The following is a 15,150-nucleotide window of genomic DNA, read 5'->3' on the forward strand; positions in this document are numbered from 1 at the left end:
CGGTGATGCACGACGGGCGTGTGGTGGCCAGTCACGAGCGGTGCGCGGGAGGCGCGCAGCAGCCAGTCACGGGCAGTGCGCAGCGGGTGCACTGCAGCTCGGCGGCAGACTAATAATGAATTTGATGAATTTAAGTTCAGAAAATTTTCCTCAACTAATAATGCCTTAGTTTCTTTATTTAAAATTAATTAATAGATCATTTTATATCTCATTATGGTTTTACCCTTTAAATACTCTGTATTTATTATATCCTTTGAAGGTGAGAATGTATATAAATGTTATTTTATGGCCTGAGTTAAGAAAACAACTAAATATCCATGATATGGACTTTTCATTATTACACATAGTTTTCTCTTATAATATGAATGGGTGGGAAGCTTTCACCTGTATTATCTAGATCATGTTCTATGTATAGTAAGCTAGATATCTTACGGTGAGTATAAATCCAAACCTCCATCAATGTGAAGTTTTCATATCTTTTTCCATGATTCCAAGATGTTTAACTGTCTTTTAAGGATCCACTGCAGATAAAGGTGATAGGGGCCCTCTCCAGCTGCATGAGGTGGTGGTTGTGATGGGTGCATCATGGATAACCAATATATTAAGTACTAAAGACCTGGTCGCAAATGTGATCAGTTGGATTATTCCAACAAATAATATCAGGGATATTTTCCAGTCATCAAGTTATCTTGTGATTTAAGAGAATCTTTTCAAACATATTGAGCATTGTATCTCCCAATTGATTCAACTGTACTCCGTTATGCGAAGGTTGAATCGCGTGTGCAATCCTAAGCTCAAGGTCGGCTGGCCTAGGCCTAAAGGATACACTGAGCCGTGGTGCAGTCCACTAAACTCGGGTGTGCTCTTATATGGCCCACTAGTTTCTCTTGGCAGCTCACTAAGCTCATCTTCTTTCTTGGATTTTATTTTCATTTTTCCTCATATTTCTTCATAAAAACCTTGGGAAAATATTACTAATAGTAGAAAAGCCATAAAACTCTTAGAATAATACATGGTTATATTAATCACAATAATTCATAAATATTATCCATCAAATCAGTAAATTTTCAAAAATATATTTATATTTGTGTATGCATTATTTATATGAAAATACAGGAATTTGCATAAACATTGGTATTTTTCCTTATCGTTTATTTACCAAATGATACAAAATATGTTGTAAATGCACAATGATATACATGTTATAAATATGTTATCATTTTTTATATTTCACTAAGTCAAATCCAGAATGTCAAGAGGCAAATAAAATGGCTAACCTTCCATTAACTGCAATAGTTCCTATACTTTTAAAAAAAGATATCTATGATGCTTGAAATAAAGACGATGTGACTTGCCATTGATAATCCATAAAAGGAATTTGATGTTTCAAAAGAGCAAAGGTATAGAATATCGTTTCATAAAGTAATACAATGTTTTAAAAAATGAGTGTAGAAAATCTCTCCCACCCTTGTTGAAGGTTAAACAGATTTTATACAAACAAGTGTTGCAATGATTTCAAATCTATTCAAAATCAAGGTTAAAGTTCAAACTTGTAGCTGGGATAACAGAGTAATTATTTATCATTTAGCATGGTTCTGATATGATCATAGTTCATGAATAACAAAGAAAGAAGAAGAGGATGAAACCTAATGAATTATTTATCCACTGCGGTGAATTTGACAACAAATGGTTTGAATCAAACATTTTACTCCCAACGCTCTAGTTTGCATTTCTTGTATCCCAGAGTTAAGATTAACAGCAAAATCAATGGCGGATGACCCAGGCTAACAACGAATCTTGTACACTGCATCTGACAGCCGTGATTAGATTTCTGTCAAGACTATGATAAACACTGGTAGTTTTAAGATTAGGATGTACATTAATCTAAGTGGCGATAAAAATAATGGAAACGGTATCAGATAACTAAGATAAGATGTTCAGTAATTATGGCACTAGTTGTCCTATAAAACAATGAAAAATTCTAGAGACAAGGGCCTTCAATATCGTGGAACACATCGGATCTCAATCAGACCGTACAACGCTGCCCATATCACGATATCACGCATATGAACTAGCAAGTTTAAGTCATATATTACTAAACTTTGTCATACATATTCAAGCCGCCATTTGGAAATGATTCAAATTTTGATCCCATGAAAGAGTGAAGGTATCAAATCTCTTTGGAGATTTCATTAATAGACGTATTTGACTCAGCCGTTTCTTTTTTCTATACCATTTTTCTGTCACTGAGGGTGGTCTAAAATGCTGCTTTTTTTCACTGAGAAGAGACTTCAAGAAGATCAAGTGTGGGTTTACCAACTTTTAAACGACGGATTGTAGACTTTTTATCTGCCGTTGGTACTTGAAATCTGTTCTAACAAATCTGCTCGTATGTTAATCTGACGATTAAATAACCTGATCTGAATCATTGTACTGCATAAGTTTTCAATCTCCCCGGGATTCAATCACTTCTAAGACAAAAAAACCGTCCAATTAACTGATCTCGAATATATTGACCTCCAGTTAATTTCATCAATTTTAGTTTCATCATCCCTAAAAGGAAAATTTCATGAACGTTCAGAAATCAAGATTTTCATATTCAAGTGAAAGGGATAATTCAGGCAGAGAACAAACCAACACAGACATTGAAACGTAACAGAGGGACATGAGGTGCATTTTATTTTGATGATGTTGTCAACATGCCGTAGATTCTCATTAAATCCGTAAAAATAGGATTTTACAGGCATATATTTGAACTGGATGCAAGTGATTTGGACGACGTCGTCGAAATATGTTTTAACTATTCTAAATCATTATTCAAAAATTGGAGTGGAAGAAAGTATGATTTAAGATGAAATTAGGAAAATGAAGAAAATCCAGTGCATGGTACCTTCAGTAATGATGAGACCAAATCATATTATATCGAAACTCACAGATCTTGGCGGAATGAACATGACTAGACTCTGTTATATCCCACGGATTTGCTAAATAGGTGCCGGATGTAGAAGACCTGGAGCCCACTGGCACATGCAAACAAAATATACTCTGCCACTGTGTAGACCAAGAGACGCTTCCTGGTGCTCTCATTCGCTGCGAAATGGATGAGGAAAGAAGAAGATTACTTTCAAAGTTAAGATTTCTCACGAACAAGTTTAATTTAGTATATCTCCTGCCTATCTATCAATCCATGGATATGTCTCTCTTCCACTCTACCCATCAAACTCTCTTTCCATTTCTTTTTCACCCTCCCTCTCTCTAAATCTCCTTCACCCAACCTCTCACTCTCCATCTTTATCCTGTCTCTAACACCCTTTTTCCCTCTTTAACTTTTTTTTGCCTTCTCTGTCTTTATCTCTCTTATTCTCTGTCTTTCACCTTATCTCGCTAACTGTCCCTATTTTCGTCTCTTTCACCTCCTCTCTCTAACTCTCTTTCACATTACATCTATCTCTGCATCTCCCTTTCACCCTATCTCTCTAGCTCTCCCTTTCTCTCTCTTCTTTCCTCCCTATCTCTCTAGCTCTCCCTTTCTCTTCCCTCTTTCCTCCCTATCTCTCTAGCTCTCCCTTTCTCTCCTCTCTTTCCTACCTATCTTTCTAGCTCTCCCTCTCTCTCCCCTTTTTCCTGCCTATCTCTCTAGCTCCCCTTTTCTCTCCCCTCTTTCGTCCCTATCTCTCTACCTTTCTCGCACGCTATCTCTCTTGCTCCCTCTCTTCTTATTTTCCTCTCTCACAAACTCTATCTTTCCCTCTCTTTTCTAGCTCTACAACTCTCTTTCTCTGTAACTCTCTCTCTGTCCCTCTTTTAACATCTTTCTCTCTTCCTAGCTCTCTCCCCACTCTTTTTTTCTCCCTCACTCAAATTTTATAAATCCCTCCTCTATCCACATATCAATCTATTCCTTGTTCACTGCCAAATAAAGATCCTGAGAAAAACTGGGTTTAGACAAAGATGCTTACTGTGGCGATGTCTGGCCTCCTTTGCTCTCAGATAACGCTGCTCCAATGAGACAGACTCTAAGTTCTCTCGGAGCTGTGCAATCTTCACATTAATGGGGTCAAGATGCTCTGCCACGTAAAAGAATTTGCAGTTTTAACCTTCGTCTTGTTCCTTCTTTTTGAAAATTAATTATGCGCCAGAGAAGATTAATGCAGAGGCTAACCGTCCTTTGCTAGGTCCTGCTGGTTGGGGATGTGTCCAGCGTGAACGTTAAAGGAGACGATCTCTGGGGTATAGGACGGGTTGTGAAAGCAAAATTTATACATTCCGGGGGTTTCTGCCACAAATTCGAACTTGTCCCCGGACGTTCCCTTAATTGAATGAATAATGACTTTTGAGGGAGAGGTCACCTGCAATATGACACAAAATATGGGGTCATCGATACCTGAAATATACTTCATCAAAGCGGAATACCCAGCACGAAATCAGAGAGTTGTTATATTTTGCCGCAATCAAATAATTAAAATTAGGAATCTTCAAACAAACAATTGTGTAACATATCTCTGTAATCCCACATTTTCGGCACATGGAAGGCACAAATAAGGCATCAGACTTTGGAAATCAAATAGAGTGGAGCGAATAAAATAAAGCTCTTAAATTGAAAAATATATGGCAAGAAAAAAGAGAAAGCAATCACATTTCATGAATAACACCAGTAGAAGTGAAATGTCCACAGCACCTCTTCGCAGATCATCAAAGAAAATAAGAGAGCTCAAATCTTGCGCGGCAATAAAATAACCATCCAAATTCCAACGCCAAGTTATATTTACCCAGGGATCTGATGAAGCAAAGTTCAGTGACAAATAATAATGAAATTTCTTAACGTAAACTGCTGTAGGAAGTGAAGTTTCTTTATATGCTCCACTAGAAGATATAGATAACCTCCCAAAGAAAAAAGACTCGAAGATTCTTGATTCTTCAAGAAAATCCCCAGATCCCTGGGAAAGGATAGTTTTCAGCTCCTCGAGAAAATGTTCAAGAAGTCACTGGAAAGGATCGATCTTGTTGCCTTCTGAAAGGAGAATTTCCAGCTCCAGCCTGAGGTTGCCCTCCCATCAACAAACGTCAAGAAGTCCCTGCCCCCCTCTGTTTGCCAGATGTCTATCCCACATCCATTCCACATCTCACGCGTGACTTGAAGAGCCTTGCATGATACCTTTCTTCATCTTCTTTCTCCTTTCCGAATATTGACAGGAAAGTTCCTCATCAGTAAACTCTTGAATCTTACATGGTATCAGAGCTGGGCTGCAGGTTCAAATCCCAGAAGCAACATAATGCATGATTGGGCCATAAAACAGGATGGCAACAGGTGTTGTGAGGGAGTGTTGAAGCACAAAATTCTGCTTCAAGAGGGAAAGTAACACCCCTTCTAACAGCTATAGCTTTTATCACAGTTGATACATGCTTGAATCTAACAAGTACTAACCTAATGACAAAAGATGGGAATGCTGTCGGGAGGGGTCGGGATTCTATGGGCTTCCTAATTATGATTGTCCAGCTTGCCAAGTCATCATCCACCCTAGGAAGACCAGATGATGTTATGCTCTCTGAAAGGAGACTGCCACGGCATGTTGTCAAAGAGCTCAAATTTCAGCCTTGCATGTTTCAAGAAAACATATGCAGAGCGCCTGAAAGCTCTCAAGGGGGAGCGCAGTACCCTAACCAAGCAGCTATATTTGGCAATGAGCCAAACTGATACAATCCCCCTTTTATCTTAGGGATATTCAAGTAATTTTGCCCTCTTTGTGCATTTCCGTCATTTTACGTTTTAAGGCTTCCCCGTTAAAATAGTTGCAGCCCTCCACTTGAGAGGGCAGCCAAAGAAGTAAATGGACGTTGTTGGCTCTAGCACCTCCTCCGGTGATGTTCTTCCCACTGTCTATCCTCCCTCCGCTGATGATCTTTCTGGCATTCTTCCCCTCCCTCTCAGTTCTGGGGGACAATCTTGCCGTTGGTTCTCCTCCTTTATCCTCATCTTCCCTGATAAGAACTCCCCTGTTCTTATCAGAAATTAACATTAAGTTTGCGCAGATTGGAAGCAAGCTTAAGCAGAATGATATGTTCCTTGGAGATTATTGGTCAATCAACCAAACGTAAAGGAAATTTACAAAAGAAAACTCTAATTCAAAGATGAAGGAAAGGAGCAATAAAATTCAGAAAGATGAGGAAATATAACTCAAGAAGAGAGAAAAAGGGAGAGGGCAGATATAACCGCCAGCAAGACAAGATGAGTGCATCGCCTACTTGCAGGAGATTGTCTGCAGAGGCAAGGGAGGGTTAGAGAGATCTGACATAGTGTGTTAAGCAAGGATTCTCATGGAAGGCCATGCTCTGTTAATTTTCAATAAAATCTAGAGATGACCTTAGAACATAATTGGCACAGTCAACCTGAACCAACAATGCTTAAGCTTGATTTTGCATACGCCTAAAGTGATCTCAAAAGATTACTTCTGCCCAACATTTTATATTTTGGTCTTCAACGCCATGATCACCGGCGAAGGGTATGCGGGTGCTGACATTGAAACACAACTAGCCAGTTTGAGTGGGTATAGCCGCAATTTAGGTTCTCTTCATAGGGCCTAAGCGGCAATGCCACTGGCTAATGTACCCGTGAGGTGATAGTTTTTTTCATGAGCACGTTATGATCAGGATTTTCACCACATCCGTGTTTAAAAAGGTTTCCGTATCTGATCTAGAATTTGTCATTACTCTAGAATTCGACATTGACAGTGAGAGAGATGATCAAGAATAAAGATTGAATTAGATCAGTCGTGAGACAGAAATGGGAAGATATCTTGTGCACTGGATAATCACTCCCTTCCAATTAAATCAAAAAAGTCCTCCCAACCTCTCCTCTAGGTCCTATTGACACTAGTTCCTCAAGCGGAGGAATTATTTGGGGCTTCCAGAAGCTTCTTTTAATGGTTGGTCTGGCCGTTAGCTACACGGTAGACTTGAAGGCCGCATGTATCCATGAAGTACCGAAACCAGTAGGAGAAATTCAATTCTCGAATCAAAATAACAGACTAAGTTTTGGGGTATGATACTATTTCCCAGCGAATAGTCCTAATCCGATGCTCCGCCATAAGTGACATAGTAGACAGCGTGGGACAATTTATCATTATAAGAGCATTGCATGGCAAAATTTCTTCCTGCCTTCCAAACATTACTGGATAATTATGAGTCGAAACAGAATTAGATTGAGTTTGGATAGAGGGCTTTCTCGAGCAGAAAAAACTGAAGAAAAATTCAATAAAATTATGGTAAATTTTTAAAACAACTGATTCGCCAACCAAGGATTAGAACTAATTTCTCCTTTTAATGCAGTAATTCACTGGCGAAGAGGCCTCAAAGCCCGCTAAAATAAAGAAACAAAATTCCCACGGTTTGGGGAGGTTTCTTACCCGTTGTGCCGCGAAGTAACAGCGTAATCTCAAACTAGACCTTCCGTAAGATTCGCCCACGGATCCAAATTAAATTCCGTTTAAAAAATTTGAACTATTATATGAAAGGGGAAATTATATATTTTCATTGACTTGCATGAAAGCAAATCGCATCGGAAACTTGCGCGAATCGTATAAACTCTAACCATTACGACATCTTAAAAAATTTGAGCAGCGCAATTTTCAATCCGATCGACAGCACGGAAAGAGTGCTCTAATCACGATACCTCAAAATCGATGGCTCTGTTCTCCGAGCTCCAGTAGCGCCCCTGGTCACTCACAACGAAGTTTCCGGACACCTTGCTTCCCCCGTAGAACACGAACTCATACAAGCACTCTGTGCCGTCGACGTTCACCGATATAGCCGCGGCTTGGCGGCAGATCAACGCCATGAGAAGAAGGATCAAGATTGACGCATCGCCCAACCTCCTCCATGACCACAATCGATCCATCTCCCTCGATCTACCTCCAAAATTGGGAATTCTTCGTCTCCCAGAGAAAAATCCTCCCGCTTTGTAGATGAGAAGGTCAACTCGAATAAGACTGTCTCAGTTGGTAGGAGTTGGGGTAGTTGAGTGGCGGCATTTAAGGGCGAATGGACGGACGATTTTTTCGTCCCATGACGAAACAATCGTCTCGTCCGCGAGATTGGACGAAAACCGGGACGGAAATTTGTCCCGGGACGAACGGACGGGACGGTTTTCCGACGTTAATTGATGGACGAATATCAGTCGGATTTGCTTCCGACGGTTGATTATGCTGTGGGAATTATACTGAAGCCAAATATCAGAAGATTAACCTTCCCAAAGAACTTTAAGGCTCCCGCATCTTTTCTTGCAAAGTACGTAATCTAGAAATTTGTGTAAATATCCAAACCAAATATCAGAACAGTGGCCTTCTCCAAGAACTTAAAGGCTGCCATATCTTTACTTGCAAAGATAAGTAATCTAAAATGTTGTGTAAATATCCAAACCAAATATCAGACCAGCAACCTCCTTTGATAATTTTAAGGCTTATGGGATTATACCCAAGCCAAAGATCAGATCAATAACCTTTTCTAAGAAATTTAAGACTGCCATAAATTTACCTGCAAATATCTAAACTTTGTGTAAATATCTAAACCAAATGTCAGACCTGCAAACTCCTTTCATAACTTTAAGGCTTCTGGAATTATACCCAAGCCAAAAATTAGAGCAATATCCTTTTTTAAGAACTTTAAGACTGTTGGTTCGGCCATGGAAAATATGATTCCATGGATGCGGAAGCGTGTTGATCAATTCTCAATAGATCTTTAAAATCAAACATCGAATGTACCCCGTGGGGAACATGTTCGACCCTTGACTTTGTCTTTGTGACATCGTTCTAAAGCCGTTCATGCGTCCGGCCTCTACAAGTATCCACACGATCATTTGGCGCTTGGATCTCCAATCTTCTTCTTCAACTTTTCTTGAAAATCTTGAAGATCTTCTCACCATGAAGACACTCTCCTTGGTTGAGTGGAGAATGGAAGGGGCTCTCAAATCAGGCTGGCTTGGATGCTTGAAATGAATGCCCCTTCCCTATTCATATTTTACTTAAGTTTTCTCAAAAACCCTACACAGTAAAATATATCCACCAATGCCTGTATGACCTTGTGTGTGTGACCCTCTAGGCCCATGTATCATTCTAGTTACTAAATTTAGTGGCCCAATAATAATGATCAGCAAAACTTATTAACTAACTGTATCGACATATAGATAAATTAACTACGGATTAATTTAACCCAATCAATAGGTTAAGTTTCCGGCCGTGGGGAGCCAAGCTACACCTCGTGCTCTAGAAGATACCGAGTAGTCTCCAACTCTCTCATGGAACTTTTACCGTCACCGGTTACCGTATATGTATAATCCATCATCCGCGCGAGACTCTCGAATGACTTAGGATATGGTTTATCATCAAACCCTAATCCACCATTTGATTAGTACTGATGCCTAACGGGGATCATTGGAGAACGCCTTCTCCAATATCCTCACTACCCTGGCCAAGAATTTGGTACATCGTCTTCCTCGAGTCAATCTCCTCTTATACCGAGGGCGAATGATCTTATCTTGACCACTCAATCATCTCTGTGAGCTTCTTACAACATCTAAGCAATGACTTGTTTGAATCCAATGATTAGACGCTCGGAAGTCAAGGTCAAAATGTACTCATCCATTCACGTGATGTCCTTAGTGTCTCAGGTATGTGGATCACTTACACAACCATGACTTGAATCAACCTGATTGACGTTAGGTATAATACCATTCAGGGATTCATACGGATCAATTATGTGAACTCTTTCTCCAAATGGCACCCATGTCCTTAGTGTCGCCACACTAATAACCACAGGATCAACTATACTTTACCGTATAACTAGGATCAGCTAGTGCTATTCTATCCGGATAATTCAATATCTGTCTCGACTATCCATCGAATAGGATTATTTAGAAAACATGTTTAAAGACTAGTTATCATTGTATTTTGATATCATCATAATTAATTATGTCATTGCACATATTCATGGACTTCATTATAAACATCCCATCGGAAATATAATAAATGTAAATATTTTATTCAATGAATTTAAATAAACATGGTAGTGTGATTGGCTTGATGGCAACATAATATCCATCAATCCCAACATAAGTTGGTGTACCCCGACTGCCACGTCAACACGCCTCATCAACCGCCAAAACGTTAGCTGCATTGTCACCAAGCTCTTTTCTCTTGAGCTGTTAGATTCCTCCTACGGGCCTTAATGGGCATGTCCTCCATGTGTCTGACTGGGTGCGTTCGCCAGGCGCTGCCCTTTCTGGCTATGGGCCGGCTTGAGCCTTGTGCTTGCTGGCCTGCGGCTAGCTTGGGTTGGTGCCTTGTTTGCTCCTTAGCCGACCCTAAAACAATTTTTTTTCTTCAGCTTAATTCATTTGCTCTATTTCTTTCTTCTATTTATTTTATCCAACTTTGTTTTCTTCCCTACAATAGTATAAGTAAGAAAATATTCTTATTAAACATTAGAAAATGTTTTAAATAGAGCATTAGAAAATATTTTAAACATGTTTTTATTAGGAAATTCTTAAGTATGTAGAACATGCATAAAATATGGCATTAAAATGTAATTTTAATCACTTGCTCTATTTAATACATAAAATGCAAATTTCTTGTAGAATTGGATAAAATACACTTAAAATGCCCCCAAAAATGACATTTAAATATGTATGATTTCATGGCACATTTTGGGTCTATCAATGTTTCTCTACGTGATCTATTCAGTGTAGTTGTTTCTTTGAATTATAGGAAATGAGATCACTTGGGCATGGATCAGATCCGTGATTTCTTGAATCCTTGAGTGAACATGGTGAGATAATCAAGTGTGTGGCTTCTAGACATGTCACCATGATCCATGGCATGTCAAATCTCCTCCATCATGATGATGATCTCTGTGCACACTTCACCGTTGTTGTTACACTTCCCTTATCACATTGGGAATGATGAGGAGCCAAAATGAGAAGGGAGAAGAAGGGAAGTTCCCTGAAAAGTTCTGGCATAGTTTAATTTATATTAGGGACTTTCCCTATCTATAATAAGTGGGTAATGTTCATATATTCCCATGTCCAAAAGTCCATTTGTGTGTGACCCTCTAGGTCCATGTATTAGTCTAGTTAATGATTCTAGTGGCCCAGTAATATTTATTGGCTTCCCAAATTAATTAAATGTATAATCATATAGATTAATTAATGACATATTGGTTTTTCCAATTGCTAGATCAAAGACTCGTGCTGCGATGTGCAAAAAAAATGTGTGGTACTCTAGAAGATACAAAGGAGTGTGTATTGAGCATGTTTGTCATCGATTATAGTGTACGTATAGTCCTCCATCTGCTTGTTTCTCCTTTCATGAATTAACATATGGTTAACTGTAAAACCCTAATCAGTCATCTAAGGCAATACTGATACAATTTCTAAAATCATTGGAGAACTCTTCTTTGATATTTACCTGCCTTTATGGAGGGCTTCATCACATTGTCTTCCTAGAGTTGTCTTGATGGGGGACCATTGCACCGACACCGACACAAGATGAGCCCGACCACACCGAGCCGCTCGTGCCGATTCCGTGACCCCGGATTCAAGTATTCGGCATGATGATTCGTAAGTTTTCTTCATTATTTGGTTTAGTTGTAATTTTCTGAACAATTGGATTGGGCCATTGTTTTGGGCCTCGTCCATGTTTTTGTTTTTACTTTTGAAATGCTTGTAAAGAGGAGGACCTCGTCTCGCGACGGTTTCCTCCTCTAAGTACGGTCACTTGGCACCCATCCTCCCTATATAAGGGGATGGTATGCCCAAGGGAGGGACAGACTTGAGAATTTGAAAATCGGAATTTTTCTTCTTTTCCTTCGTTCTTTCATTCTTGAGAGATAGTTAGATCAGCGTAGAAGTTAGATCGTGGAAGATCGTGTTTCCGTCATCGTTTCATTACACGTCGAGATCACTCCGTGTTATGAACGGTCGGCAACAGTTACCAGTTCTTGTTTATTGGAAGGATCATTCAGGAATTGCATTTTCTTGGCGGTAATTCATCAAGAACCGCAAGAAATCTTGTGAACTCCTTTTCATTGATCTCGTCCATCATTGGATTGCGCCTCAACACCGACCAGGGCCGCTCATACCTGGTCACCCTTCGCCACCGTCCGCTAATCGCCGACGGATGTGTCTTGCACAGCCTTGTCCGTCCTGCCCCCTGTAGTCCCAATTGCGCCCGCGCCTGCCCCGTCGGTCGCGCGCACTGGATTCCGCCCGCCACGCACAATCGCCTCCACCGATCACGCGCGTCGGTCTTGATCGACCACCCGCGCGCCCTGCCTGAGCGCTGCGCCGCGGCCTGTTTTGCGTACCCTGCCAAAAGGCACCCGGCGACGTCCGCATCTCAACCGGCCTCGCCCATTCTAGACGTGCAGCCCTAGGCCACACGTAGCCAGGCCGCACAACCGCGCCGAACGTGCCACCTGCAGACGTTCTCTGCCCAATCGCGCCCCGCTGAATGGCGACCTTGGTTCCGTCGTGAGGTCACACCTACGCCAAGTGTTGATTCCACCCCTCCTCAGCGTCTCGTCCCAGGCCTTCTTCACAACAACGCGTCATACTTTGAGGTGTTCGTTGAGGCGTCCATACCAGGTTCCGTCTTTCGCTCACCCCCCCTTGTCTTTCAGTATCATTATCTCTTTCAATGCCGTCATCCGCTATCTCGTTCCTGTGCTGACTTTGTTGATCAAGATTTGATATGATAGCCACCATTGTCGAGAGTTTGGGAATTCTTGCGATTGACGATTAGGTTGTTGATGTCAAAGGTTTAACTCCGACGGGCCATAAAACGCCTCTCTGTCGTAGATTTGCTCGTGGATTTCAAGGGTCATCTAGAGTCTACCTGATCTATTCAGTCATCCGAGGACGTATTGTATTGTTCACCTTAGCCGGTCCATCCTTAATGCTCATTAGAGTTTTCAACATTGCATAATTCATTTTCATTAGTATCTTCATCGCGCCTTACTGTGTCGTAATACGTGCCATTGATCCCGGCTGTCAACGTGTTACATCATGTCTCCTCTTACACTGATGGTGGACAATCCCATCTTGACCACCCTTTTATTTTCATAAACTTATTGATGCACCTGAACTAAGATCATTTAGAATCCAATGATTGGGAATGTGTAGGTCATAGTCAAAGTACATCTTCCATCCACAACACAACTTTGGTGTCTCAAGTCTGAGGACCAACTATAGAACTATGATGTAAATCAACTTGATTTATATTTTGGTATATCATTCAGGGATTCATACGGATTAATTCAATGAAACAGTTCCATTAAAGAGCACCCACCATCTATCCTTAGTGTCTCCATACTGCTGGTTACGAATCTGGTTGTACTCACCTTATTAGTGAGGTTAGATAGTGTTATTCATTCTAGATACTTTGATGTCCTTCTTGAGTATCCTTCTAATAAGAATATTTAGAACACATGTTTAAAGACTAGTGATCTTCATATTATGCTCTAATCATGATTCATTCAGCCATATCATTGATTCATGGACTTCATTATAAGCATCACATGTGAACTATATTGAATACATTGTATTAATGAATATGGAATGAGATATTAAAAGGTGTGATTGACTTGTTGGCCACATATATTTTCATCAACCCTCATAGTGAAGTGCTTCGACAAATCCATCTAAAATGCTTTAGGTCCTCATATGGAGTCAACATTTCTTTATTTGTTCAATGAAATTTTTGATGACCTTCCATCACTCTAGCTTGATTTCTAAAAGAGAAAGTATTTTCCATTTTTCATGTGATTCATTTAATCTTTCTTTTCTTATGTAAGGAATGATGTATTCCTCAAGGATTGAATTAAGAAATAAGAAGTCTACCGGGACCATGTAGCACCGAAGACCAGTCTCCGCTATCTCGTGGAGCGTGGACTGAAGGAGAGACCCAGCCTTCAAGTATTCAGCCTAGTCAACGGGCCCCTGGAGGTTGATGTTATCTTTGTCATATTTTTATCGCTTCTTTCTACTTTTGAAGTCCATATCTGTGGGCCTACGTGTTCGTTTGTAAGGACCTCATTTTTGTCTAGAGGGACCCCTAGGACCCTTTAGTGGACCTCTTTCCAATCCCTTAGAGAGAGACCCATATTACACCCCTATGTAGAGGAAGGGGGTGGGGGTTACCCTTGCCTCTCATCGAGATAAAGATGAAAAAAAGGAGAAAAAAGAGTGTTTTATTTTTTTATAGTTATTTTTACCTTTTAACTTTATTTACAAAAAATACCACTATGAATTTAGGCATTCTTTGGGAAAACCTAATCGGTCATTTTTATGGGTTTAACTCATCGTTGGTAATTGAGATTATTCAATAAAAATGTATTTAACTGCACTTAAGAACACTTGATTAGTGATGAGTACTGATCGTCTCCATAGGGAACGATGATTAAGGAATTAACTTCTTATGATAGTGATGATCAAGGAGAAAAGAGATGAAGATGAGAATAGAGTATATGAGCTTGTGATATCGAGGGACATGAGTTATATGTTAATTTAATAATGAGTAAGTGAACGTTAAGGATACGGTGATGGTCGAGTGCGTGGACGATGATAGTGGTTGAATGTAAACAATGTGATGGATACTATAGTGATCGAATGCATGAACGGAAAGATGGCAAAGATAGAGACGATATAATGGGGATGTAAGTAACTGAAATGATAAATGAAAAAGATGATAACAAACTCTAATCATGATAACATTGGTTTTGGAAAAGGACCAATGTAAAGCAAAGACACTTACCTTAGATCCTTACGTTCCGCCAGGATCACACGCAATTTACGAGTGATGGTAAGCTCCCCCACTTCTCCAATGCTTCTCCCCACACACCTAGGACACCAAGGACACACTTGATGGATCTCAAAACTCATTATCTTTCAATCACCCACACAAGTAGGAATCAAGTTCAAGATGAATTTTACAATGATCCAGACCTCTATTTATAGATCAGAGGGTATGGATAGAAATAGGAGAGGAAGACGAAGCAGTACTGAAAATTTCAGCTCAATCGGAGTTAGATCAAAAGTTATGGCCATTTCAAGTTGAAGAATTCCTAGCCCTTGAAATTTTCTTTCTCCTCATCATCGTCATC

At 40.1% G+C, this 15,150-nt stretch overlaps 1 protein-coding gene across 1 annotated transcript; it reads right to left on the minus strand.

Moving 5' to 3' along the window:
- Positions 1-2,824: 2,824 nt before the first annotated feature.
- On the minus strand, positions 2,825-7,993 carry LOC144701694 (transmembrane emp24 domain-containing protein p24beta3-like). Its single transcript, XM_078573434.1, has 4 exons — positions 7,670-7,993; positions 4,163-4,349; positions 3,960-4,067; positions 2,825-3,090 (listed from the first exon to the last, which is right to left on the minus strand). Exons 1-4 carry the CDS (start codon positions 7,892-7,894, stop codon positions 2,957-2,959), a joined length of 654 nt encoding a protein of 217 aa, XP_078429560.1. The 5' UTR covers positions 7,895-7,993; the 3' UTR covers positions 2,825-2,956.
- Positions 7,994-15,150: the final 7,157 nt, after the last annotated feature.

This window comes from Wolffia australiana, chromosome 4 (genome assembly GCF_029677425.1).
Source record: "Wolffia australiana isolate 7733 chromosome 4, ASM2967742v1".
In the NCBI taxonomy this organism is placed as follows: domain Eukaryota; kingdom Viridiplantae; phylum Streptophyta; class Magnoliopsida; order Alismatales; family Araceae; genus Wolffia; species Wolffia australiana.